The following is a 26,558-nucleotide window of genomic DNA, read 5'->3' on the forward strand; positions in this document are numbered from 1 at the left end:
CTCTTGTCAATCTGCTTCATGTGGAGCAGGGCAGGGACCTGCATCAAGGGACACAGCCTGTCACGGCCGTCTTGAGGGAGGCGGTGGTCTTGAGGGAGGTGACCAGGAAAATAAATACTCTGGTCTCCTCCCTCCCTCCAATCTCTTGCAGTCCCCCCTCCCCCATCCCCAATCACAAAGCCAGCTGGAAGCAGAAAGCTAGGGAGCCCATTGGTCAGTCCCTATGGGTGTGGAGTCCCTATGGGTCAGCTTCCTGGGATGTAGAGAAAGGCTGGGGTGGGGATGGGGGGGGGGGCAGCAGGAAGGCAAAGCTGTGGAGTCAGACAAATTGGGCTCAAATCCTACTCAGGACCAGCCCATTTGCTAGTTAAACACCGTCGTGCAGTGACATCTGTCCCTGTCACATGGAACGGGAGAACCACCGGACAGGCCCTGCCTGAATTCCTGACTGGTAAAATTGTGATCCAGAATAAAATGGTTGCTGTATGCCGTATTTTGTTTTGCAAAAGTAGGTACCGAACCCAGTTCTTTCTGTGACTTTTTTCCCTCTTCTCTGACCCCCACTAAGTCCCACACGGTTTTGAAGATTTCTCCCTGTTACTTTGGAGAAATCCTTACGAAGAGGGGGGAGGAAGCCGGAGCTTTCTTATTGTAAAATCAACCAGTATTCTCAGGGGTCAGCAGGGAACAAAGCGTCTGCACCGGCTGGCAATCTCAGAGAGTGCTCATGAACTGAGGATACACCCAAAAAAGCTTTCAAAGCACCGCCCCCCCCAATCTGGATTATCAGTGGGCTTCTTGCCTGGTGTCCCACTTCCCCTCGACCAGCCCCACCCATCCCTGCGGCAGAAACTGGAGGCTTCCAAGATCTTTCTCCGGGAACCTCGGTCCTGCCCAGACCACCAGCTGCATCGGTTCATCTGACTCAAAGGCCTGTCCCTGAAGCTCGTCTGCTCCCAACTGAAGTGCCCTCTTAACCTGCACTTGTCACATATTTCAGACACTACACGGGTCTCACGCTTCAATTATCCTTATGAGTGCAGGCTCCTTGGGAGCAGGGAATACACCGTCCTTTTAATTTTTTCCTCTCCCCCTCCCTCCCCCCCCCCCCCCGCCCCTGCCAATATCCAGTGGAGGGCTTTGCAAATAGCAGGCACTTAATAAGCACTTGTCAGCTAAATGAGAACAACTTGGAATCAAAGAGAAAGGCTTTTCCATATCTGAGTTCTGTTCCACTGTGAGTATTGTGCCGACTTTGTGCCATCAGAAGATGGGCTAAAATTAGGGTCAAGAATGCCCTGAATTCATTGCCTACCAAGTGATGACACCAGTGAGGCCCTGGGAGGTCATGGTGGGTGGGATGAGCCTTGCCATCGGAAGATGCTCTTGGATTTAGGTGACAGAAAACCCAGACTCTAGGTGATTGAGTACAAAGGAACTGGATTGTCTTGTATAACTCAAAAACCAGTGCTTCAGTTAGCTATTGCTGTGTAACAAATTACCCTAAAACTTAGTGTCTTAAGACAATACATTTATTATCTCACAGTCTCTGGGAATTGGGGGTCTTGGCACAATTTAGATGGTTGCCTCTGCTTCGGGGTCTCTCCTAGGCTGCAGTCAAGTTGTTGGCCAGCGATAGGGTTGTATCTGAAAACTTAGCTAGGGAAGGATCTGTTTCCAGACTCACATGGTGGTTGGTAGGATTCAGTTCCCTGCTGGCTGTGGGCTGGAGGTCATCGTCAATGCCTGGCCGTGTGGGAATCTCCAGCATGGCCACTGCTTCATCAAAGTGTGCAAGCTGAGAAGGCAGTAGGGAGTCCACTAGCAAGATGGATGTCACAACCTTATATAACGTAGTCATAGAAGTGACATCCCATCGCCCTTGCCCTATTCTGTCAGAAGCAAGTCACAGATCCTGCCCACACTCAAGAGGAAGGGATTAAACAAAGGTGTGGAAACTAGGAGGCAGGGTTCATTGGGAGCCACCTTAGATGCAGCAGGCCCAGGTGCAAAACCATCAGGGCTCAACTGCCATCCATCACTCAGGTTGGTCCCTCTCTCTGCTCTGACTTCCTCATCCTCAGGAGAGTTCTACGGTTCCAAGACAACTTCCAGTGCCCGCTGGAATCATGGTCTCTGGGTCCGTGCTGCAAGAAAGGGGAAAAGCCTCCCTCCTACGCCTGGAACAGAGGCCCATGCAGTGTGGTTGGCCTCCCGAGGCCACATGCCGGGCCCAGTCTCCAGGAGACTATCATGCACCGATGGGCTTAGGTTAATTAGGACCCACACGGGGTCCTGGGTGTGGAGGTGACCTTTCCTGATCATGTTGGGGAGAGGATGAGACCTCATCAAAATTAACCTTTTGCACTCGGATGTCGAGTGTGACTCGACACGGTTAGCATTAGAATAAAGGAATCGAGAAAAAAGCAAGCGAGTGCAAAGGGTTAAGGTTCTGTTGGGAAGGAAGAAGAGAATGGATGTCAGGTAGATAACCAACAGGGTCCACTACAACTGTATAGAAATGACCAGAAAAACAAGGCCATACACGAGGAAATGTTCAGGGTTGGTTGATATGGTCATCATCTTGATTGTGGTGGTGGTTTCCTGGACATTTACCTATATATCAAGACTAATCAGATTGTGGACTTTAAACATGTACAATTGTTGTATATCAATTATACTTCAGAAAAAGCTGTTTTTAAAAGCATGTCATAGCTCTAGTCATTATGCTACAAAAAGCATGAAAGATAAAGCAAATATTCTTCCGGTTTTCAAAGGCTATTGTCTGGTTATTCAGAGAAGTCATTCATGTCATCCATGAATGAGTCAAGTGTTGACTTACATGTTTATTGTTTCACATTGGTGGCACCCATTAGTGTAAACAAAAACATGTTCATTTACAACATTCTTATTGCTCCTCAGTTGCAACCAGAGGTTTGTTACAGATACAAGTGTTTTGCAAAAGTCTGTGAAAGCTCCCAGTGAGAATCAATTGGCTATGTGGAATATATAGTAGAGTATTGCACATCTTATAATTTAAGAAAACAAGGTCAATGAGTTGTAGGTAAAATTCAACATGCTCTGACATCAAGATTCGGCATGAGAGAGTCATTTTCAAGAAGATCATTTTCTTTCCTCCCTCCACCCCAATGAAGGATGGTCAAGGAGGCCTAAAGGAGGAGGGAGCCCTTGGTGGGTGGTGAAGGGCTCAGCCCTTAACATTGGCTGCAGGCAGGGGGAAGGCAGCTGGCCCAGGAAAGACTCACTTGCCTGGTTATCACGTCCTTTCTCTTGGCAGCACTTGGAGTGAGAGAATGGAAAGAGACTTTGAAACCGTGACCTCTGGGAAACAAATCCACATTTTTGACAAGAGGCCAGATAATTGAGCATTAGCAGCTCATCATCTCCAAGTTGGCTCATCTACCGGAAGGCAAGCCAGGAGGTTGAAGCTGTTCTCTGGGAAGCAGAGTTCCCACTATGTGCAAGGCAAGTGACCCTACTGTGCGTGATGGTCAGAAAGGGCTCCAAGGGCAAGGACACATACCACATGATTTTGCTCCACCCCCCCCAGGAACTCCTCATGTTCTAGTGGGCAATCTTTCATCATGTCTGATTCATCGTGCGTGTCCAAGTTTCGGGTTTAGGACAGTTGAACAAATGGGCTAACAGGCTAACACCTGTACACATAATGTATCAGTTATCCATTGATGTATAACAAATTACCCTAGAATTTTATAGCTTTAAACAACAATAAGCTTTTTTGTTTGTTCTCTTACACAGTTTCTATGGGTCAGAAATTCGGGAGCAGCTTAACTGGTTGGGTCTGACTGAAGATCTCATGTGACTGCAATCAAGAGGAAGGTAGGCAACCTTTTTGGGCTGTGAGGCAGAAGCGATATGCTGGGGAAGATAGAGCAGCAAGAAAGAGACTGGGTCGCCAGTGGCCACGATTGAGAGGTAATTGCTAATCCTCTTCATTTGTCTTCTGTCTTGCGGGCAAGGACTGTATCTTATACTTTTTTTTGTAGAGTGTGCTTGGCGGAGAAGACTGTCCATAACTACTTAAGGGTGAGGCCGTGATTTATTTCTCTCACTTCTCCCTTTCAGGGACATTTACTTCCTGTAAAATCAAGTGTGGTGTCCTCAAGCCTTCTGTGTGAGAAAGCCTGGGTGGGACCAGGTCGGCCAGTGTGAGGAAGTCTGATCCCACGCTGGTCTTCTCAGCCACAGTCCCAGCCTGGGCTTCTGAGCTCAGCTCAGTGAAGGGTCTGAAGACAGGCGTGCCCTCAGCAGGAGGCTCCCGGGACCTCCGGTAAGAACATTCCCAAATGTGGACTCACTTCCTGAATGAGCCCCTGTGAGGGTGGCTGGGTGCTGGGGGAGGGCCGCTCTGGCTGCTTCAGAACAACAAAGCGCAGTTCCCGTCTCAGCCCCACTCTTGTCCACTGTGTGACCTTGGGCAAGTTTCACAGCCTCTCTGGGCCCACGGTTCCTCTTCTGGAAGATGGGTGGAGGCCCACGGCCCTCACAGCTGGAGGTGATAGAGAAGGTGGCTAACAGTGTCTGTTGAATAGAAGGCGGGTGACCAATGTCGGTTTCCCTTCCTTGACTTACTTTTTGTCCCTTTGTTTGTTTTTATAAGGGTGGACCATATGCCCATCTCCATGGGCGCCTCCGTGCCTTCCATCCTGTGCCTTTTCCGTGACAGGGGTGCCCAGAGAAATGTTTTGGGAAGTTTGAATCCGACGCAGCGGGCCATAATTAATACTGCCTTGAACAAGGTGATGTTGAGGGTCAGAAAGGAAGGTGTGATCTCCCTCCCGCCCTGGGAGTCTCGTCCACAGAAGCCTCAGATGCTGACCCTGCATGGGTGGTCCTCACAGGGATCTTGGCCTAGGGCAGGGCTGGCTACGTGATTGCAGGACCCCATGCAAAATGAACATGGGCGACCCCTTGCTCAAAAAGGATGCAAATTTCAAGACAGCGTCTGCAGAGCATTAAGCCAAGCACGGGACCCTTCTAAGTGTGGGACCCTCTAAGCCTGGGCTCTGTGACTACACAGGTAGCGTGCCCATGAAGCTGGCCCTGGCGTGGGGTGTCCCACACCTGCTATTTTGTCTGGTCTGGGCAGCCCCAGGGAAATGGAAGGAGACCTGGTTTCCAAAGCTGGCTCTCACAGTGAATACCTGAGGCACCCTGCACACAGCACATATGCTCTCTGTGCCTCATTTTTCCCCACCTGTGAAATGGGGACAATACCCACTGTGTTATTCGCTGACATGGTACGCCAGGAGGCGCCTGATGGATTGATATGCTCAGATCCAAGACCTCGTGGCTTGAGGACCCACAAAGCTTCAGGACCGGAATTACCAAGACAAAGTCTTCACACATTGTGGATTGACTTAAACAGGAAAGAGTTAAATGAAAGGGGTTTCTGACTTACTCACCTAAAGTAGAACCTGTGGGAAAGATGTTTTCCAAATATTTAAAAAATTCCAATTCACTGTGGACTGATGTTTTTATAAGTATAATAAAAATGACCAGAAAAATGCAATAAAAAGGTTCCGGCATAAAATTAACTCATGTTGCTGCCGTATTTCTATTCTCTCAGTTTCTATGCTCATCTTGGTGCAGACTGATGTTTGTGAGCCTGTGCAGGAGCCCGGGGCACACTCTGAGTAGGACTGATCTCCTCACCACTCCGTGTGAACCAGGAGCATTCAAATCACCTGGGAACGTGCTAGAAATGGAGCATTTTTGGCCCCATCCCATTCACACTGAGCCAATCTGCTTTTTTAACAAAATGCCCTGGTGATTCATGTGCATGTTAAAGTCTGGAATGACATCCAAGGCAGCTGAGGCTCAGGAAACCTGCAGAATAAAGGAATTAACCAGAACCTCTCCCCCAATCTCAATTTCTCAAGGCCCAAGAGCTGATGGCATAACCTTATTCCGGTGAGCAGGAGCAGCCACAGTGCAGGGCTCAGTGTGAACATGAAAACGTACAAAACAACATTAAGAATTTTGAGATGGTGCCTGGCTGTCGTGGCTTAGCGGTTGAGCATCAACCTGTGAACCAGGAGGTCATGGTTCAATTCCCGGTTAGGGCACGTGCCCAGGGAGCAGGCTCAATCCCCAGTGTGGGGCGTGCAAGAGGCAGCCAATCAATAATTCTCTCTCATCATTGATGATTCTATTTCCCTCTCCCTCTCTGAAATCAATAAAAATATATTTTAAAAAAGAAGAATTTCAAGATGGCGACAGCTTGGCCCAGGGCCCTTCTGTGTGCCCACAGGGGGCCTGATGAAAGGCCTGATAAAGGGTTGGGTCAGTCTGGACCCATTTGCACTGGCTAAGTTATGAGATTTCTGCGTTGTTTTATTCATTACCAATCATTATCATTAAAAAGCTCCAACCCTCATCCTTTTGAAGTTTATTTTTTTTCTCAGTATGCAAATATAAATGGTTTCCAATGGCTATTATTCCAGTGTAAATAATTCTTCCAAAAAATACAAATATGTATGCCTAGTAAAATGCGAACGGAAGCTCTACAGAGGGAAAGACAACTTGTGCTCATTTGTTTTATTGACGGTGTACAGACTGCGATATATTGCATTACAATACTGACTGCTATGTATTTCTGATAAAGGTTTAGTTCATGTTTACTCTAGGTTTTTCTTCACAATGAAAACAGACTCATGCCAGTGTTTAGTAACCAATAATATCAATTCATTCCCGTTGAATGACAGCTTTATTAAACTAAGAATCTCATGTCACACACAGAGCATTCACAGTGCAGGAGGTCACAGTGATTGGAAAATAAATAGCGGGATAAATAGATGTATTACTTACAACTTTTCAGCTCATTGCTCCTGCTCTGTCCGAGGAGAGAGTGAATAAAGGTGGTAGCATTCAGCCCAGCACACTGAGATGTCTTGCGGGGGACTCAAGTGATGTCTAAGAGCCCCCAAAGTTCTTAGCTTGAAGGGGTTTTTTTAGGGGTTCTTTCTGGACACAGCCCTCTGGTTCTCTCTGCCTGCTATTGGGTAGGTCATGGCTGGGCTGCAGGAAGGTCACACGGCTGGCTCTGCAGAAACGGTGCCCGGCCCACCTCCTGGGCATCTGGGCTATGCGGGCCTCTCCTCCCCCGGCCTTCTCTTTGGCAGCTCCTGCCCCTGCTCCTGGGACTGGCCCCATCTGGCTGGCAGCCCTCTTTCCTCTCTAGGTAATCAAGGCTCTCTTTGTGTGCAGACACCGAGCATCCACTCCCGCTGGCAGCTGCTGGACTGGAGACGCACGCAGAGGGCGCCTGCCAGGGAGAGTGTGCTCTGAACCGGACACCAGCCGTCTCGACGAGCAGTTCCCTGAGGAAACTCCCCAGGAGCCGGCCACAGCTCTCTCCACTGGGCCCCCAAATATGCTTAGTCCCAGCCACGTGGGGGAAGCTCCAGGAAGTGCCCTATAGCTCAGAAGGGCACCTCTGGGGGTGAGGGCAGTGGTACCCCCGTGGCCAGAAAAAAAACCATTAGAATATCTGATCTGGAAAAACAGCTGCCTTGCTCACCCAGCCACCTTCAGTGGGAGGAAAGGCCTCGTCCTCTGTTGAAGGGGCTTGCATGTCCGTCTGGACGTCTGGGAATCCCAAGGGGAGCCAAGAGGGGTCTGTTCCCCGGGACCCTCCCTGTATTCCAAACCACGCAGCTAGAAGCCAAAGCTGCACACGCTCTCTCTTGACAGCTTCAAACAAATTGTTCTGCAGCGGTGCGGGGGGCAGGGCACAGACTTTCTCCGGGATTAAGGGTTTCATTGGCCTTGACTATGGAAAAGTCCTAACTCACATGCTGCATAAAAAGCAACTGTTTGAATTCTGGCAACAGTGGGAAGAGGTGTGGATTATGCCTGTATTTGCCATCGGGCTTTTAACCAAGCAGCAGCCAACCCAGACCCACCGATCTACCGAAGGCAAGGCCACACAGCCACGGCTGGACTTCCCTCCCCCGGGTACAGGGAGTGTCTTCCACTCTGGTCGCCCCTGTCCATGCCAGGACGTCAGGCAGCGGGCATTCTCCTAGACCAGAAGAGAGATTTCTCAGGCCCTGCGGCCAGGAGGGGGGAGGCTCCAGGACCTCGGCCGCTAGACACTGACACTGAGAGGCGACGAGAAGCCTAGAAATACGTAGACAAAGGGTGATGCAAAGCCAGTCCCTGGAACCCAGAGCCATTTGTCATCGAAAAGCTAGAATTCTCTAAACCCCCATAAAAGTTCAAAGCTCTAAGGCCACTCCTCTGGCTTCCCTGGTGTGACAGAAAAACCAGCTCCACCTGGGAGGCGGAAGAGGAGAAAAGTGCCCCTTCTCCTGACGGCACGCGGGCACCAGCTCCCCAAGGTCGGGCAGCCTTCTCCTCTCGGCCACCAGGCCTGAAGTTAGTGCAAAACCAGCGTCCCAATTTAGTCTTCCGTGTTAAGAAGCAAATACAACCACCTAAATGCCCTTTGAAAATCTGTACCCCTGCAGACCGTGCCCTCTGGGGAGACTTCTCTGCAGCACAGCCCAGGGGTCCCCCACCCACCAGGTTGGCAAGAGGCGGGGCTCAAAGTGAGCAGCAGAATCTGTGCCCCACCGTGTCCTTTGCCCTGTGGGCTGGGCCCATGGAAAGACCCACATCACTGACAGGAGGGAGATTTACCGAGGGCTGGGGGGCCCTTCCCCACGCTTTGAGGAGCTGAGGGAGCCTTGAGGGGCGTGCAGAGTGCAAAGCCAGAGAGAGTAGGTGCTCACATGTGGTGGGGGGCCCAGACACTCTGGGTGAATCCACAGGGAGAGAGAGGGAGGGAAGGAGAGAGGGAGGGGCCAGGGAGGCAGGGTGTTGGGGTTGGGCTGAGGGATGATGACTTCCTGCCACCCAAGAACCGCCCAGAGAGCATTTTCAGAAACTTCTGGAAGTTTCTATGGGCACGATGTGGCAATGAAGCTCCTAAGATGTGGGCCATCTCAGATGCCCTGGACACATCTGCTAACTGCCGGAAAGGGAGGAAGGCAGGCATGGAAACCATGTTTGGAGGCACTAGAACAAGCGTGTCAAACTCGCGGCCTGCGGGCCGTATGCGGCCCACAACACATATTTTTGTGGCCCAGCCAACATACCGGTATGTAAGAAACATTTTAATAAAAATTTCGTAACTTAATTTTTACAATATTCTGTTATACGTAATTATTAATAACGAACTACAACGCTCGCTAATGACTGATTACTATAATCGTGTTGCATTCATTTCCCTTATGCGCCTTCTGCGCAGGCGCACCATTTCTCTCCACTAATACTAGCAGCGAATATTTTAGCAGCCGATGGCCATGTCATTGGTCTTGGACTGACTTGTTTGGTGTGCGCAACAGGAAATATTTTGCTTTCGAAGAACAAGAAAAATAGGTTTATTTGCGTTACCCTTAATAATTTGTGCAGTTATTCAGTGTCCGGTAAGCTAATGTTCAAGAAAAAGTATTAATTTTTATTAAAATGTTCTATTATTTTATGTTAACCATGACTCATTTATTTCAGCCCTTTGTATTCAGCATGTCTCTGTTGAAATAAACCTAACGTTTCTATGAAAATTGAAGCTTTTGTTTTCTTGCGGCCCACACACACTTAAGCCTTGTTTATCTGGCCCGTGTTAGCCTTTGGGTTTGACATGTTTGCACTAGAGGGACTGGGAATATCTACATCACGGCACATGGGAACAACCCCCTGACGATTTTCACCCCAACAGGCAAGTTCTTGGTGTCTTCAAGCAACAGGCATTTGCTGGAGCCTGTCACATTCTCCAGCCGGGGAGGGTCCTGGCGAGAGGGAATGAGAGGTGGGTGGAAGGGGAGAGACCACGCCCAGCCCTAAGTGCCCTCAGGGTCAGGCTGGGGAGGGCACCGCGCACTGAGGGTCACCAGCACCAGCTGCAGGGCTCTGCTATGCTCCCCCCAACTCCCGGGGGAAAGTTCCCAATTGTGACAGCAGACCCCGCACTGCCCAGCACCGTAACCCACTAGTCCATTTCATACCTGGGGAAGGAGGCAGGGAACTCACCCTCTCCCAGTCCATCTCACCTGTGTGCACCCCACCCTCAGGACAGGGAGGGGCCCTAGGACTCAGGGAAGAGAAAGACCCGGAGGAAAGAAGGACCCACTCCCCCCTGGTCCCAGCCTGGGGGTGACTCCAGTGTCCCTGAGTGCTGGGCTTCTGCGGATGCTACAAGGCTTTCAAATCCTCATCCAGGGGAAGAGGCCCTGGAGCCTGGGAGCCCAGGAGGGGTCTCTGGTCGGGGTCTCCACGGCGCCCTAGAGGGACGTGCACACCGGGCCTAGGTTAACTCAGAGGCCTGGTGCCCAATCAGCTGCTCAGGTCTGTAAAGGCAGGGGATTGACAGGCAGAGCGAGAAATCGCCCTAACAGGTGGCGGCAGGAGCAGATGGAAAATCACCAGGGTAGCAAGGCCCGTGTTCACGGACGGACGGACGGAAAGGAAACACAGAGGCCAGCTGATGGTGGCTTATGGGAAGGGTGGGAGGAGTCTGACCCCCCCCCCCTCCCCCCCCCCCCCCCCCGCCGCCCTGCCCCTGAAATGCCCTTAACCATTAGTCTCTCACTGCAGCTGACCCAGAACTTTCCTTCAGGGCCAGGTTCTCAAGATACCACACACCTTCCGCTCAGACCACGCTCGGGCTGGTTAGGGCGAATTCCAAACCAGACATCAGAAGGAACGCCTGCTCCTGCTTCTACAGACATTTTCTATCTGAGGGCAATTGTTTGTTTTCTTCTTCTGCCCCCCAATTACAAGAGCTAAATTAATTTTTTTTAATTGCCCATTTTGGTAGCAGTGTAATTACCCCGTGCTAATTAGCTTGGGGGAGAAAAGGGAGTATTCCTGCATGGTGAAAAAAAGCATTATTTTAAAATGAAGGCCTAATTAATCAAGCAGTTCTTTAAACGTGTGATGGAAAAATATTTTTGAAAAGAGACATTTTCACGTACAGTGTATATATAGTTTCCTAAGCACAATAAATGCATCGACCCTTTAAGGAGGTGACATTGGCACTTTAAAGTCAAAAGAGAATTAACCAGGAGTGCTCTGCATATTAAACACATTATTTTTAGTCTCAAACGGTAACTGCAGTGTACTTTATAATCTCGGGAGGATTCTGCTGAGGAAAAGCCGGTACTTAGGATGTGTTTTCTGAAAACGATACACGCGTTCAGACCAGTGACACAGCAGGGATACCATTCTGGGGCCATGCCATGTGGCCTGCGTCTTGCAGCTGAAACTATTTCCCTTTATCAGGAAAAATGTAGGGACATTGGATAGGGATAGATATTAGGATATGAGTTGGGGCACCCAGGAATCAAGTACCGTATTTTCCGGTGTATAAGATGACTTTTTAACCCAGGAAAATCTTCTATATGCCCAGTCATCTTATATGCCGGAAAATATGGTAAATATCTGATGGAGTTTTAACTCAAATGATAAAAACCACAAGGGCAAAAACATACTCACACATGCACAGCCTGCCCCCCACTCACCCCCCAAGGATGGCCACCCCACTGGACTGGCTGAGCCACAGTGGGTGACAATCTGGAGTTCAGTCCCTGCTCTGCTACTTACTGTGACCTAGAGTCACTTCTCCAAGACTAATTTTTCTGTTAAAGGGGAGAATAATCCCTACTTATGTTATGGGGGGAGGGAGAGAGGGGGGTTGAGAATAAAGATAGAGACAGATGTGCTTTGAAACCCAATGAGTCTGTAAAGACGGAGGGACCAGGCCAGCTACTAGTATGCTAAGAGGAGAGAGTGTCCCCGGGCCCTGACACCCCTTGCATCTTAAGTTAATAACGATGACCTATGGCCTCCCTGGCCTCCCACTTAGCTAATTTCTTAGGAAAATCACCTTTATCCTCAACTTGAAGACCACGGAGCCCCATAGCTAGACAGAGCAGCAAAGAGAAGCCTTCATGTGGTGTAGCTGCTAACACTGCTCTAAATCCAGGAGGGAAGCCTGGAGACGGAGTTCAGGCCCAGCGTAGGCTCACGCTCACTAAAGGACACATGCTTGAACACTTCCTCCTGCTGAAATCCGAGAGGCCTTAAAGAGCACAGCCCCAAGCCCCACCTCGGGTCACAACTGCTGTGTCTCCGGAAGGAATCAGCTCCTGGATTTCACCCCATCACCAGCGTGAATCATCACTAAAAACCCCCCTTCCTCTCACCACCCCGGGTGATTCCCACTCAGTCTTCCGTGCAAAATAGCTTAGTGTTAAAAGTGCATCGAATCGGATAGACGTCTGCGATAGAAACATTACAAAAATAAGAATACCTCTATACGTATAAAATGAATTGTGCTCTCTTTTCAGAAACCACAAATGGTTTGTGTTCATAAACCTTTTTAATATATATTTGAGAGCTCGGAAGCGATCGGAAATTAATATTTTTCTATCTTTGAATCAGCCTCCCGCCCTGGGCCTTTCCCATGTAGCAAACTGTAAGGTTCAAGAAACTTAGCTCTAAACATTCCAAGTCCCGGTTCCGGGACCTCTTTCTTCTGGTCGTGAACCGAGTGCTGGCACCCTCCTTCCCGCTCAGTGGGCTATGAGATTTGCTGGGCAGATCAACATTTGGGTCTTTCCACAGGATGGTTCTGAGAGTCGGGCATTAACAAAGCAACGACAAACCCCAAGTGACAGCGCGTCGCCTCCCACGGAAGGCCTGGAACGTATGGCTGTGAACTACGAGCTCCGCCCGTCTGCATCAGCACCCGTTCCGAGGTCAGTCTCTCCCTCCTTCCCAAGCTCCAAGCCAAGCGTGTCAGCGTCCATGCACCACCACCCACACACACAGGACCCGTTTTCCGCGAGTGTTACCGTTTTGGTCCCCATTTTGTACGGAATGATATTTTTTCAAGTATGATGATCTGCAGGACATTTCGTCTTTAATAGATCATTGCTCATTCTCCGAGTGCATCAATACAAGGAGGAGAATATTGTGTTCTTGTTTTCTCGCTTCTGCTGTAAAAACAACAATAAACAAACCTGAAAAACTGTTTCCATTCTTCCAGTTGGTCTAGAAAAAGGAGTGGGGTGTCCGCCATCACAGCCCCACACCCCTGGCAGGGGGAGACCCCTGCTCCAGCGGCAGTGGGCTCTTCGTCTCTTTGCAGCAAAAGTTGCCTAAGCAACGCCCCCCTCTGGCCCGGAGGAGTCACTGGAGGACCACATTCCCATTCTGCACGTGCCCCGGGAGACTTCACCGTCACCGACCACCTCATCTCTCAGGACGCCCGAAACAGAAAGACAAACCGCACCCCGAAGTCCTTCTGACCGAAGTGTCCGAGAGAGACGGGACACGCGCCACATCCCTGTGACCGCAAAAGATGCTCAAATAGCGGCCCCTGCATCTCGCCTTTTGGGGGGGCAGAACTAACTCCGAGGAGGAGGAGGATGCCCAGCAGCCTGGCCCGGGGCCAAAGACCATGATGGCTCTTCCTTCCAGTGTCAGAAAAGACAGCCGGCGGCTGCCCGTGCGGGGGACGCAGAGGGGGAGGGAGCGAGGGGAGGACGCTAGGCCGGTGTCCGGAGCAGCTCCCAGCGGGCAGAGCTCGGCTTTAGTCGTCTTCTCGGCACATCGGCAGGTTGACAAAGGTGAAGACGTTAAACTCGATCATGATGGAGAAGCACAGGAAGATGGCGTAGAGGACCAGCACGTAGACGCCCAGCTTCCAGTCCAGTCTCCATTTGTTGAGATGGATGCCCAGGACCTGGCGGGAGAGAGGGCGAGGGGGGTTGGGCCGGGGCAGAGAGATACAGACGAAAGGCCTTTGTACCGGGAAACGACACACAAACCAGGACCCCGTCACTTCCTCCAGAGCGCGGGCGGGAGCAGAGGGGTGACGCCAGGCAGAGCCTTGCTGTGGTCAGCGCAAGCCCTGCAGGCTTCAGACTTGTCCGCGGCCAGGCGAGACCCTGGCCCAGCCCTGGGGGGGACACACGCCAGCTGCCCTCAGGGAACAGGCCCTCCCCATCCCAGACCCTCTCTAGCATCAGCTGGGTCTTCCGCCAGGTCCTCCCTTTGCTTCAGAACTTGGTAGCCACGGCCTTCTTCAGCCCTCTTCCAAGGCTCCTGATGGCTCAGTCTGGCAAACTTCAACTTGGACTGCCTTCTCCTATGCATGTGTGTGCGTGTGCATGTGCGTGTGTGTGTGTGCATGTGCATGTGTGTTTGGAGGGACAGTTTGGAACACACCCTCATTCTAAATTCTCCCCAGACTCTCCACAGCTCTTACCCCTGAACTGAGGCTCCTCACGGTGGGATCATAGTCACCCCATCGGAGCAATGTCACGGGCCCTACCTACAGAGATAGGCCACGCCGGGCTCCAACCCAGCTTTGCCACTTCCTAACCTTGGGCAAGTCACTCAACCCCTGAGCCTTGCTTTCTTCTGTGAAATGGGATTGGTGTCACCCGGTGTTTGTAAGGACTGACAAATCAGCAGAAGTAAAGAGCTGAGCACAGTCCTGGGCACATGGAGTATAGAAACCTGAGTTTTACCGTGTGCCAGTCCCCAGGCCTGGCCACGTGCCCCCATCCGATGAGCTGGGGGAGGACTTCTCTCCCAGAGAGGAGACCGAATTCCTTTCCTCTGTGACTTCTTAGTTGTCCAGGGAAGAGTGCAGTGGTGGGTGCCAACATTCTTCTTATTTTTGTTCTGTCAATTCTTATCTGAGGATAGTTTTTTTTCTTTTGACTTTTTAGAGAGTGGAAGAGAGCAAAGGAGGGAGAGCGAGAGACACATCGATGTGAGAGAGACACATCGATGGGTTGCCTCCTGCACCAGCCCTGAGTGGGGCCGGGGATGGAATCTGCAACCCAGGTACGTGCCCTTGATCAGGGATCACAGCCCGTGCATGGGCCAACACTCTAACCACTGAGCAACACCAACCAGGGCACTTTGCAACATGATTGGCACAGATTGTGTCTGCGGTATCTGAATTTCTATGTTTCCCCAGCTTTGCCTCTCACTGCCAGGGGGAAGAAAGAGGGCTTTCAGAGACACCTAAGTGACCGGGTAGATCCGCTGTAATGAAGCATGAGGCTTTTTTTTTTTTTTTTTTTTGGAAATGTAAAAACTCACGGTGAGCGCCACGGAGCCCAGCAACAACACCACGGAGTAGACCAGGCCCCGGCTGTTGATCTTCACCTGCAGAAACAAACACAGGCCTGACTCTCCGGGCTGCTCAGGGCCCATCCATCTGCAAGCCCAGCTTATCCCCTCCCCCACCTGGAAAGCCCGTTCCAGGTGAGCAGGTGGCTGTGGATTCGAGCCTGGACTCTGCTTGTCGGAGGAAAGGACCGGGAGGGGACAGGCCCGGCCGCGGCTGAGATACGGGGCAAAAGCACCGATGAGGCTGGGCTCAGGGGCTTCCCCTGCAGGCCCCGCTCAGGCTGCTCTGGAGGCCTTTGTGGAAAGTGGGCACTGGGGTGCCAAGGAGAAGGGCGGGGGTGTGGCTCCCAGCGCCGCCGGCTGGGAAAGGCCCACAGCACCATCATTCCCGTGAAACGCACGTGCCTGGCGCCTGGCTCGCTTGCTAAGGAGGCGCGAGGAACTTACCGTGGATCCGTAATTGATAACCATGGTCTGCAGACCCCACGGTATGCCAAGTCCCACGAGGATGTCGAACACGTTGCTCCCTATGGTGTTAGAGACCGCCATGTCGCCCAGGCCTGGAGGGGGCAACGGCCACGTGTCATTCACTAGGAGCAGGTCACGGGGAACCCTTGTTCTTCCCCTTAACTGCTCTGTCAGTGCCGTCCCTTCACAGGAACGCCTTCTTCCAGACCCCACGTTTCTAAACCCTTCTTCCGAGATCCAAGACCCACTCCCTCAGGAAGTCCGCAGGGGCCTGGGATGGGCTGAAGGGTGACCCCCAAGGCTCGTATGCTGGAGTCCTAACCCCTAGGGCCTCAGAATGTGACCTGGTTTAGAGACAGGGTCTCTGCAGAGATACCCAAAGTGAGGTCACCAGGGCGGGCCCTAATCCAACATGACTGGTTTCCTTAGAAAAGGGGGAAACGTGGACACAGACAGCGCAGGGAGGACGTCATGGGGACCTGGAGGTGGTCGTCTACCAGGCAAGGACAGAGGGCGAGGAGGCGGCCCCAGCCGGCCAGGTCGGAGGTGTAACGCGGTTGGGAGGAGAGGACGAGGCCTCTCAGGCCTGGCCGGCTGCCCGCTCTGCACAGGCTGCCCTGGGAGGATCTCTGGCAGGGCTCGCTTCCAAAGGTGAGGAACGCACGGCCCCCTTTCCCTCTCCCCAGAGCCAAGTTCTCCGCTGGGCGCCTCTCTCCTCCCCTGTCTGCTCTGAGATTTCACTCCACAGTCACACCCCGGGCCCCCAGGCTTTCAAACTGTCATCCGTGGAGGGAGACCTGGGGGAGTCCGCGCTGGACGGCAGCGGTAAACAAAGGCTGGCTCTTTGGTCCTGCCCGCAGAGGGCACGCAGGTCCTGCTCAGCTGGCTCAACCCACGCCGCTGGGGAAGCCCCCAGAGAAATGACCGAATGAGCCAAAACACTGCACAAGTTCTAGAACTTCGAAGAAGCAGAGGAAAACAGCTGGAGGTACAGGACACCCCCACTCTGCCTTCCTGGGACCAGAACATTCCTCGTTACTACCTCGTTAGCTAGCAGCAGTCTGGGCTTCAGCCCGGCTGGTATGGGTCAGTGGTTGAGCATCGACCTATGAACCAGGAGGTCACGGTTTGATTCCCAGTCACGATGCATACCCGGGTTGTGGGCTCGATCCCCAGTAGGGGCCGTGCAGGAGGCAGCCGATCAATGATTCTCCCTCATCATTGATGTTTCTATCTCTCCCTCTCCCTTCCTCTTGCTGAAATCAATTAAAAAATATTTTTAAAAAAGAAGACTGGGCTTCAGCCCTCTGCAACCTCACATTGGGGATTTCAGAACAAGTTCATTTTTATACAACTGCACGCACGCAAATGCTTCTCGAGGCCTGGAGTTCGTCCCGGGAGCATTCTCCCTATGGGTGGAGCCCGACACGTGCTTTCCAGCCGTCACAGTTTCCTCCATGGCTGAACTGAACTGCACGTCCTAAGAGCTGTGAGCTGTAACTGGGGCGGGGGTGAGGGGCTGCAGGGTGATGCCGATGGCGCGGGGGCTGAGACGCGATGGGTACCTTGTCTCGCCACGATTAAGCTGGCCATGCAGTCTGGAACGCTCGTGCCCGCCGCCAGGAAAGTGATGCCCATGATGACGTCGGGGATCCCAAATGTGTACCCGATAATCGTCACCTGCAGAAGGGGGAGCGCTGCTTATCCTGAGTGCTTTTCACTTGAAAATAGTCCTGCTGTGACCAATGAAAAAGTCTGGATAGGGTTTTGTTTTAAAAACATCTTACGTTGCCCTAACTGGTTTGGCTCAGTGGATAGAGTGTCAGCCTGTGTACTCAAGGGTCCCAGGTTCGATTCCGGTCAAGGGCATGCACCTTGGATGCAGGCACATCCCCAGTAGGAGGTGTGCAGGAGGCAGCTGATCGATGTTTCTAACTCTCTATCCCTCTCCCTTCCTCTCTGTAAAAAGTCAATAAAATATACTTTTAAAAAAATTAAAAATTAAAAAAAACATCTTATGAGTGTTCTTCCCCTCCCCCCCCCCATTATAGGAGTAATAAGCATTTTGGGGAGCATCACCAGGATGGCAGGATGTGCTTGTCTCAGAGCGCAGGGCAGAGCACACACGGACTGGCCTGCTCGGGCTGTGCAAGAAGAGACTCTGAGGAGGGTGGCCACGAAGGCCTTCGCAAGCACAGCAGGCTGTGGCTGACGGGTTTTAAGGCCGTACCAGACATCACACACACAGGACCTGGGTTATCTCGCATTCCTGGGGATGCCTCCCTTTTCTTTCTCCAATCATCCTACTACCTGGCTGAGAACTTGAAGGATGGAAGGAGGAAGGAAAGGGGTGTGTGTGTGTGTGTGTGTGTGTACGTGTGCGTGCGTGTGCATGCGTGCATGTGCGCATGTGCACACTATGTCCAGGTGTTTAGGAGCAAAGATGCTACCAACTGTCTCTTTGCCCTGGACCCAGCCCTGGGACCTCCTATCCTTCCAGGTGCTCAGTCTTCTCTTGTCCTCAGTCTCCCCAGCTGTGCCAGGGTGCCAGCCGGGATGATCCATTTAGAATGTCCCTCCATTTTGACACGTTCAATAATTTTTTTTTATTGTCTAAAGTTTTACGTAAGTCTCCTTTTCCCCCAATTGACCCCCCCTCCCCCAAGCCATTCCCACCCCGGGCAAGCCCCCACCGCCCCAGTGTCTGTGTCCATTGGTTATGCTAATATGCATGCATACAAGTCCTTTGGTTGTTCTCTAACTGACCCCCCTCCCCTGCCATTTGTCTCTGGATCTATTCTTGCTTATCAAATTATATTGATCATTATATCCCACATACGAATGAGATCATGTGATATTTATCTTTCTCTGACTAGCTTATTTCGCTTAGCATAATGCTCTCCAGTTCCATCCATGCTGCTGCAAATGGTAAAAGTTCCTTCGTTTTTAGAGTGTAGTATTCCATTGTGTAGATGTACCACAGATTTTCAATCCACTCATCTGCTGATGAACACTTAGGCTGTTTCCAAATCTTAGCTATGGTGAATCGTGCTGCTATGGACACAGGGGTGCATATGTCCTTTCTGACTGGTGTTTCTGTTTCCTTGGGATATACATTCAATAATTTTTCCCCCAAAGGGCTGGCACGTCTTGCTTGGGTAGAAATTAGGCTAACATGCGGCCCTGGCCTGATGGCTCAGTTGGTTGGAGCTTCATCTGTACAAACAAAAGGTCATGGGTTTGATTCTCAGTCAGGGCACATACGCAGGTTACAGGTTTGATCTCTGGTTGGGGTGTGTATGGGAGGCAACTGATGGAGGTTTCTCACTCACATTGATGTTTCTTTCTCACATTGGTGTTTCTCTCTCTAAAAAAAATAAAAAATATATATCCTCAGGTGAGGATAAAAAAAGAAATTAGGCTACCCTGTGGCACTCCACTATTGTCTGTAGTAGAAATTCCCCTAAACGGAGGCCAGCTGAAGTCCACAGCCAAGGGGAGAGGCCTGAGCAAGGAGGGTCCTCGGACTCCTGCCAGGCCGTTTGCTAAGACTCTGCTTTAAGAAGTGGGGGTGGGGCAGGCTAGAAGGCGTCAATGGGGGAGGAAGGGGGACATATGTAATACTTTCAACAATAAAGATTTAATTAAAAAAAAGTGGGGGTGGTAGAGTTACTAAGTGTCCAAACTCACTGCTAATTAGCAGAACTGATTTAATAATACTGTATTTTCAGTAATTAGAGAAGAAAAAAATTTCACACATTCGTTCATTTCATCTTCCCTAATTCTCATACCCACCCAAATATCATGAAATGCTTTTTTTTTTTTTTTTTTTTTTTACTGCAATGTTGTTTTGGGAATGCATTTTAGTAAGAGATATCACTGGATTTTAAAAAATCAAATGTAAAGATGCGCTGGCCTTTAACCCTACTGGGAAAATTTTAAGTTTGCAAATTATATTCATTTAAGGCATAGTTTTCGTTATCTCAGACCGACATCCTTTCTGGGAAGTTTGGGTAATAGCTAGCTCCAGCTCTTCCCCCACCCGAAACACACACACAGGCGCACACACGAACAAAAACACACATACACATTAGCAGACATGCACACAGGTGCACGCACACGCACACACACTAGCACACATACACACAGGTGCACACACACGCACATATACACTGGCACACATGCACAAAGGTACACGCACACCTACACACACACACCCCAGCATCTATTTCGCCTGCATCTGACCAAGCTTGGAGCAGCAGTGCTGGCTGTGTCTCATGGTGCAGGCAGCTGATATCCTCAGTTATGAGTTTTCTCTGCTGCCAGCTCAGAGCATGGCGCCTGCGCAGAGACTTCTCCTTCCCCCAGTCACCTTGTCAGACAGGGAGGATCTTCCCCGTTTTGCAGAGGGGGGCCATGGTTCAGAGACGTTGGCCACCTCCCTAAGTCTCATGGAACCTAAGTGGCAAAACTAGGGTTCAAATCCACTGCCATGTGACCCCCTCAGCCCACCTTTCCCCACCACGCTGCTCCCCTCCGGCTAAGGGAGCGGTGGCCCTTCCGCCTGTGAAACGAAGACTCGCTCGCCCTTTCTGCAGCCGCATCGGTGTGAGAAGGAGAGGGAAAGCGGACAGTAAGCTCCACAACAACAGAAATGCAGCCATCCTGTACCACATCTGCTCTGTGTGCTCCTGGCCTCCCCACAGGGAAGGGGGGGGGGGAGGGGGAAAGGAAGGAGGAGGAGGAAGAAGAGATGGAGAAGGGAAAAGAAAGGAAGGATCCCCCAGCCAATGAAGGTTTGTACTGAGAGCTGTGATGAGTGGCCAGGGAGCTGACCAGGAGCTATGCCCGGGCCTCGCCCCCTGCAAAACTCCAGCTCAAATGGCATTAAAAATTCCAGAAATAAACTGAGAGGCAGTTCAGGACAGTGGGTTGAGATCATGGACTCAGGAGAACAACAGACCAGGGCTCTAATCCCAACCTAGAACTCACTAATGATGTAACTGTGTATTAGATGCTAATTGTATAACTAACTGGGCAAATTACTCAATCTCTCTGCCTCAGTTTCTTCATCTGTAAAATGGGCATCATAAAAATGGTTGTTATGAGGACTAAAAGAGTTTATATACAGTTTATACATGTGCCTGAACACAGAAGGGGGAGAGGAATATCCCTTGGCAAGGAGCATAGAAGGGCTGCTTATATTCATCTCCCACTAACGCCAGTCTCCCTCACATTCCCCCGGGACCCTGGAAAGGGCGGGGGCCTAGTGATGAGCTCTCTACAGCTCTTCACAGTGACATCTTCAAGGGTTCAGGCCCAGTCCTTGACTTATAGTCCATGTCACCCCCACCATATTATCTGCCCATCCTGCCGGGTGCGAAGGCTCATCTCCCCCCCCCCCCCCCCCCGTGCCTGCACTGCATGCAAGTGCCACACTGTATCTGTCTGGGCATCCCTGGTGCAGAGCTCAGCAGCATGCACCTCTGCCAATACCCCTTCTCACTGAAAAATAAGCCAAGGTCAAGGAGGGTGGCAACTAGCTCAAGGTGGCACAGCAGTGCCTGAGTTCGCTCTCCCCCCTCCAGCAGGTGCTGGGCAGGGGCTGTCTGTCCGGTCCACCTGGCTCCCGCCACTCACCAGCCACACCATTAGGTAGGAGAAGACGGCGATCCACAGCGTGGCAGTGAGGAAGGTGACCATGAAGAACTTCTCCCAGCGGGGCTTGCTGCAGTTGGGGATGGTGACGCACAGGAGGAAGATGAGCGGCCAGGTGAACACCCACTTGGCTTTGTCCCCTCTTGCCTCTGCAGGGGGATGGGACGGAGCAAGAAGGGAGGAGAGAGAAGCACACACTGGGTTACACACCTGTCAGTCTACCTGTCTGTCTATTTTTTTTTCAAGTCAAACAAGAGAATGCTGCCAATATGACTCTGAGCAACTGATCTCACAGAATCACATACCTCCATAATGTCACCCCAAAAGTGCTCTTAGCACCACAATCCATTAAGTATTTGTTGAATAACTTCAGTCGGTCCAAATCCTTCAGAGTAAGTTAAGTGAGACCCAGAGTGGGAACAGACTTGCCCAGGGTAGCTGGAATGGGGATGTGGAATTTGGATGGGCTTTGGAATCAGACAGACCTGGGTTGGCATTCAAATGGCCTGGAGGAATCTCATCAACTCTACTTCCTCCTCTGATAATAACAGCTGCAGTAACAATAACAACACAATAATCAATGCATGAAATAGTTGCCATGTGTACCAGGCACAGTCTCAAGTTCTTTGTCTTTAGTAGTTTCTTCATCTGTTCAATGGGAGCATTCTCTCTTTCTTGGTTGTGGCAAGAAGGACATGACACGATGTACGTAACACACTCCCGTGTACATAAAATACTCAGCCAAGGGAGAGCCCAGCCTGGCACACAGTAGGTACTCTGGAAATTTCAGCTCCTTTGCTCCAAGGTCACATACTCAGCCCGCGGCAGGTGCAAGACTAAAATGCGGGTATGACCTCACTGGCTCCTACCAAAGGAATCCACAAACACTTTACCCAAGGAAAGGCGGCCTCCAAAAACCACCCAGTACAAGCGTGGTGTGCTTCATAAGCCACTGGGCATGGTGTGCATAGGCAGGCTCACAACCAGCTCGTGGGTGATGCCACTGAAATGTGGAGGGGACCTCGAAAATTCTCTGCTCCATAGAGGCAGCGAGAACACTGGCCAAAATGGTCACAATCAACCCTTTTCAGAACTCTGGAAACCAAAGGCTTGTAGCAATCCAGGGAGTGTTTCCTTAAGAACATTGACTGGGTCTCAGTAAGAACAGCAAGCTCTGTGGCGTTTTAATGTGCCCTGTTTCCATTCCCTCTCACCAGCTCTGCAGAAGCCTTGAAGACAGCAGCCAGGACTCCACTGGAGGGTGCAGGAGAAGGATGGAGCTCCTTCTAAGTCCATTCCCAGAGAAGGGGCATTATTTGACCTGTCTGGTGCAATCTTGGAAGGTCCCGCTTCCAAGGATGTCCTTTTACCTGAACCAGAGCTCAGCCAATGTGAATAGCCTCTTCCTTGAAAATAATCAGAGGCCATTGTTGAGCGTGATCACGCTGCTGAAGGTGGTGGGTAAGAGGACAGACAATAGTGAACCAAAAAACATATGAGGAAAAGCTGGGGAATGTGGTATCTATAGAGGGCTTCGCAAAGCTCCTACATATTTCTGGGAACCTGAAAACCACAAGCATGTATAGGGCTGTGCCAAGGATCACTCGAATGCTTAGGAACGGTTTGAGAATGCTCTGAGCTTTCACCCCGACCTAACATCGAGGTTCTGAGCAAGGAAGAAGTAAAGGCTGCAGTGGGGTCGTAAACGGCCTGCCTGAGTGTTGAAGATCTGCCCCCAAATTCACAGAACCCGTCAGTGATGACTGGGAGACTCACTGGATCCAGACACCTCAGGAAATCCCTGCGCAATCATTTCATGACCCTGGGCTAACCTAGCAGGTATTTCAGTGGCCACATGCAACAAAAAATACAGGCTTTACAGAATGATTTGAAAAAAGTCACTAAACAAAAGACAACAAAAAATAGTAACAATAAGCAGACTTGAAGGGAGAAGAGTATGTTTTCTAGAGTTGTCAAATTACATTATTTTAAATGTCCAGTTTCCAACAACAATAAGAACAACAATTTAGGAGACATGCAAAGAAAGAAGAAAATACAACCCATACACAGGGAAAAAAGCAGTCATTAAGAACTATCTCTGAGGAATTCAAGACATTGGATTTACTAGACAAAGACTTTAAATCAGATATTTTAAAATATGCACAAAGAAGTTTTTTAAATGCCTAAAAAATGAAAGTATGAAAATAATTTATCACCATAAAATATCAGAATAAAAAAGTATGAAAAAAGCAAAAAAAATTCTGGAATTGAAAAGTACAATAACTAAAATGAAAAATTCACTAGAGAGGCCCAACAGTAGATTTGAGTAGGAAGAAGAAAAATATCATTAGCCTTGAAGTAGGTCAATGAGATTATCTTGTCTCAGGAACAGAAAGAAAAAGAATAAAGAGAAATGAACTATGTCTCAAAGATCTATGGCACACCATCAAACATGCCAACATAGGCTCAATGAGGGTGCCAGGCAGAGAGGAGAGAGAATAAGGGGAAGGAAGAATATTTGAAGAACTCATATTAAAAAACTTCCCAAATCTGATGGAAAACCTTAATATCTACCTTCAAGAATACACATTCATCTCAAATTCACATGGAACACTCTCCAGATTAAATGATGTTACGTCATAAAACAAGCATCAAGAAGTTTAAAAGGATTTAAATCATGCCTCGTATGTTCTACAATCATTCCACAATGGAAAGAAATTAGAAATCAATAACAGAAGAGAAATTGGAAGATTCACCAATATGTGAAAATTAAATAGCACACTCCTTAGTAACCAATGAGTCAAAGAAGAAATCACAAGGGAAATTAGAAAATACTTTGAGATGAATGAAAATAACAATGCCACATACCAAAACCTTTGGGATGCAGTTAAAGTAGTGCTTAGAACTTTATAGCTACAAATGACTATATTAAAGATCTTAAATCAGTGACCTAATTTCTTCCTTAAGAAACAAAAATGGTAGAGCAAATTGAATCCAAAGAAAACAGAAAGAAGGAAATAATTAAGATTGAAGTGGAAATAAATGAAAAAGAAAATTAAAAAATGAAAGAATCAATGAAACTAAAGGTTGGTTGTTTAAAAAAAATCAACACAATTGACAAACCTTTAGTCAAAATGACCAAGCAAAAAAAGAGAAAAGATTCAAATTACTAAAATCAGGAATGAAAGAGGGTCATCACCATGAACCTCACAGAAATAAAAAGAATTATTAAGGAATATGATGAACAATTGTGCCCAAGAAATTAGATAATGTAGGTACAACAAACAAAATTCTACAAAGACAGAAACTTACCCAAACTGACTAAAGAAGATAGAAAAGCTGAATAGATTTATAATAAGAGATTGACATAGTAATAATAATAAAAAAAAACTTCCTTTAAAGTAAAGCCAGGACCAGATGGCTTCATGGTGATTTCTACCAAATGTTTAAAGGAGAATCAGCATGAATCCTTCAAATATTCTTCCAAAAGATAGAAGGAGAGGGAACATTTCCAAGCACTCTCTATGAAGCCACTGTTACCCTGATATCAAAGCCAGACACCAAGAGAACAGAAAACTGCATACCAATATCCCTTATGAAGACAGATGCAAAAACCCTTAACAAAATTCTGGGAAACTGAATCAAATAACATATAAAAATTATTATACACCTGGACCGAGTGGGACTTATCACAGGAATACAAGCTTGTTCAACATATGAAATTTAACCCCTCCAATATACCAGGGTAACAGAATAAAGGGCAAAACTGCAATCATGTCCACCAAGGCAAAAAAGGCATTTGACAAAATCTAACGCCTTTTCATCATAAAACACTCAATGATCTAGAAATAGAAGATAATTTCCTCAACTCGGTAAAGGGCATCTACAATGAAGCCACAGTTAACATCACACTTAATGGTGAAAGACTGAAAGCTTTCAACAAGATGAGGAAGTGTGCTCTTACTCTTTAGACCAGGTCAGCATTGTGTGGAAGGTTTAGCTGGGGAAACTAGGCAAGAAAAAAAAAACCACACATAAAAGTCACTCAGATTAGAAAGAAAGAAGGAAAAGTATCCCTATTTGTAGATGGCATGATCTTATATAAAGAAAATTCCAAGCAATACACAAAAAAATAGTTAGAACTACAAAGAAGATCAGCCAAGTTGCAAGATACAAGATCAATATACAAAATTCAGGTGTACTTATATATAGTAGCAATGAACAATCCAAAAATGAAATTAAGGAGATAATTTACCATACCATCAAAAAGGAAAAAATGTTTATGAATCAATACAACAAAAGAAGTACATGATTTACATGCTGAAAATTATCAAATGTCATTGAAGAAAATTCGAGACGGATTAAATACATGGAAAGACGTACTGTACAGGGATCGAAAGACTTAATGTTAAGATGGAAATATTCCCCAAAGTGATCTACGGATTCAATATAAAATTATTAAAATTCCAGCTGACTTTTTTGCAGAAATTAAGCTGATTCTAATATTATTATGAAAATGCAAGGGAACCAGAATAGCCAAACCCATCTTGAAAAAGGAACAAAGTTGGGAGCTCTCTGGCTTAAACTTGCCTGAATCGGGTTTCTCTAACATTAAGAGAGTCTGAACTAATTCATGGTTTCAATGATAACAGGGTCTGGGCCTTCTGGGGTAATGGAACAATGTCTATACCCAGGGACATCGTCCCAACAGCACGAGGAGCCCCTTCAGCCCCCATCCATTCCTTCAAGTGCAATGTCAGGGACATCTGAGAAATGCTCATATCATGGGCTCTGATAAACATGCAAACATCAGCAAGAGGAAAAAGGGCTGCTATTGTTCTTTCCCTAAGCTTTCAGATTTCTCTTTTGAAGTAGAAAATGACAATTTAATTATGTAAAAAAATCTTTAAAATGAACTGTAACAAAACAGATGACTAATCATAGTGAAGGATAAATTATGAACAGATGCAGTTGCTTGTGAAAAACTTCAAACAAATTAACTTGGACAGTCAACTAACTAGCCAGTCCAATGAAGGGAGTGGTTAACTTGAGGCGCGTGGGGATGTGGGTGTCACTGGACGTTGTCAAGTAGATACTCACGGACCCTGGAAGTAGGAGTGTTTTCTTGATCTAGAGAGCATAGCTCCAGACCAGTGGTTCTCAAACCTGAATATAAATCGGAACCCCCTGCAGAGCTTGTTAGAGCCCCAGAGCTAATGATTTGGCAGGTGAAA

General features: G+C 48.9%; 1 protein-coding gene across 1 annotated transcript in view; it reads right to left on the bottom strand.

Moving 5' to 3' along the window:
• Positions 1-12,359: 12,359 nt before the first annotated feature.
• SLC24A4 (solute carrier family 24 member 4) overlaps positions 12,360-26,558 on the bottom strand; it is a 116,750-nt gene continuing 102,551 nt past the window's right edge. The window contains exons 12-16 of the mRNA XM_008148435.3: positions 21,307-21,473; positions 17,232-17,346; positions 15,646-15,758; positions 15,169-15,234; positions 12,360-13,795 (exon numbers count right to left, since the gene is read on the bottom strand). Coding sequence (XP_008146657.2) covers positions 13,643-13,795; positions 15,169-15,234; positions 15,646-15,758; positions 17,232-17,346; positions 21,307-21,473 — 614 coding nt within the window. The 3' untranslated portion in view covers positions 12,360-13,642. The remainder of the gene's footprint in view (positions 13,796-15,168; positions 15,235-15,645; positions 15,759-17,231; positions 17,347-21,306; positions 21,474-26,558) is intronic.

Source organism: Eptesicus fuscus, chromosome 5 (genome assembly GCF_027574615.1).
Source record: "Eptesicus fuscus isolate TK198812 chromosome 5, DD_ASM_mEF_20220401, whole genome shotgun sequence".
NCBI lineage: Eukaryota > Metazoa > Chordata > Mammalia > Chiroptera > Vespertilionidae > Eptesicus > Eptesicus fuscus.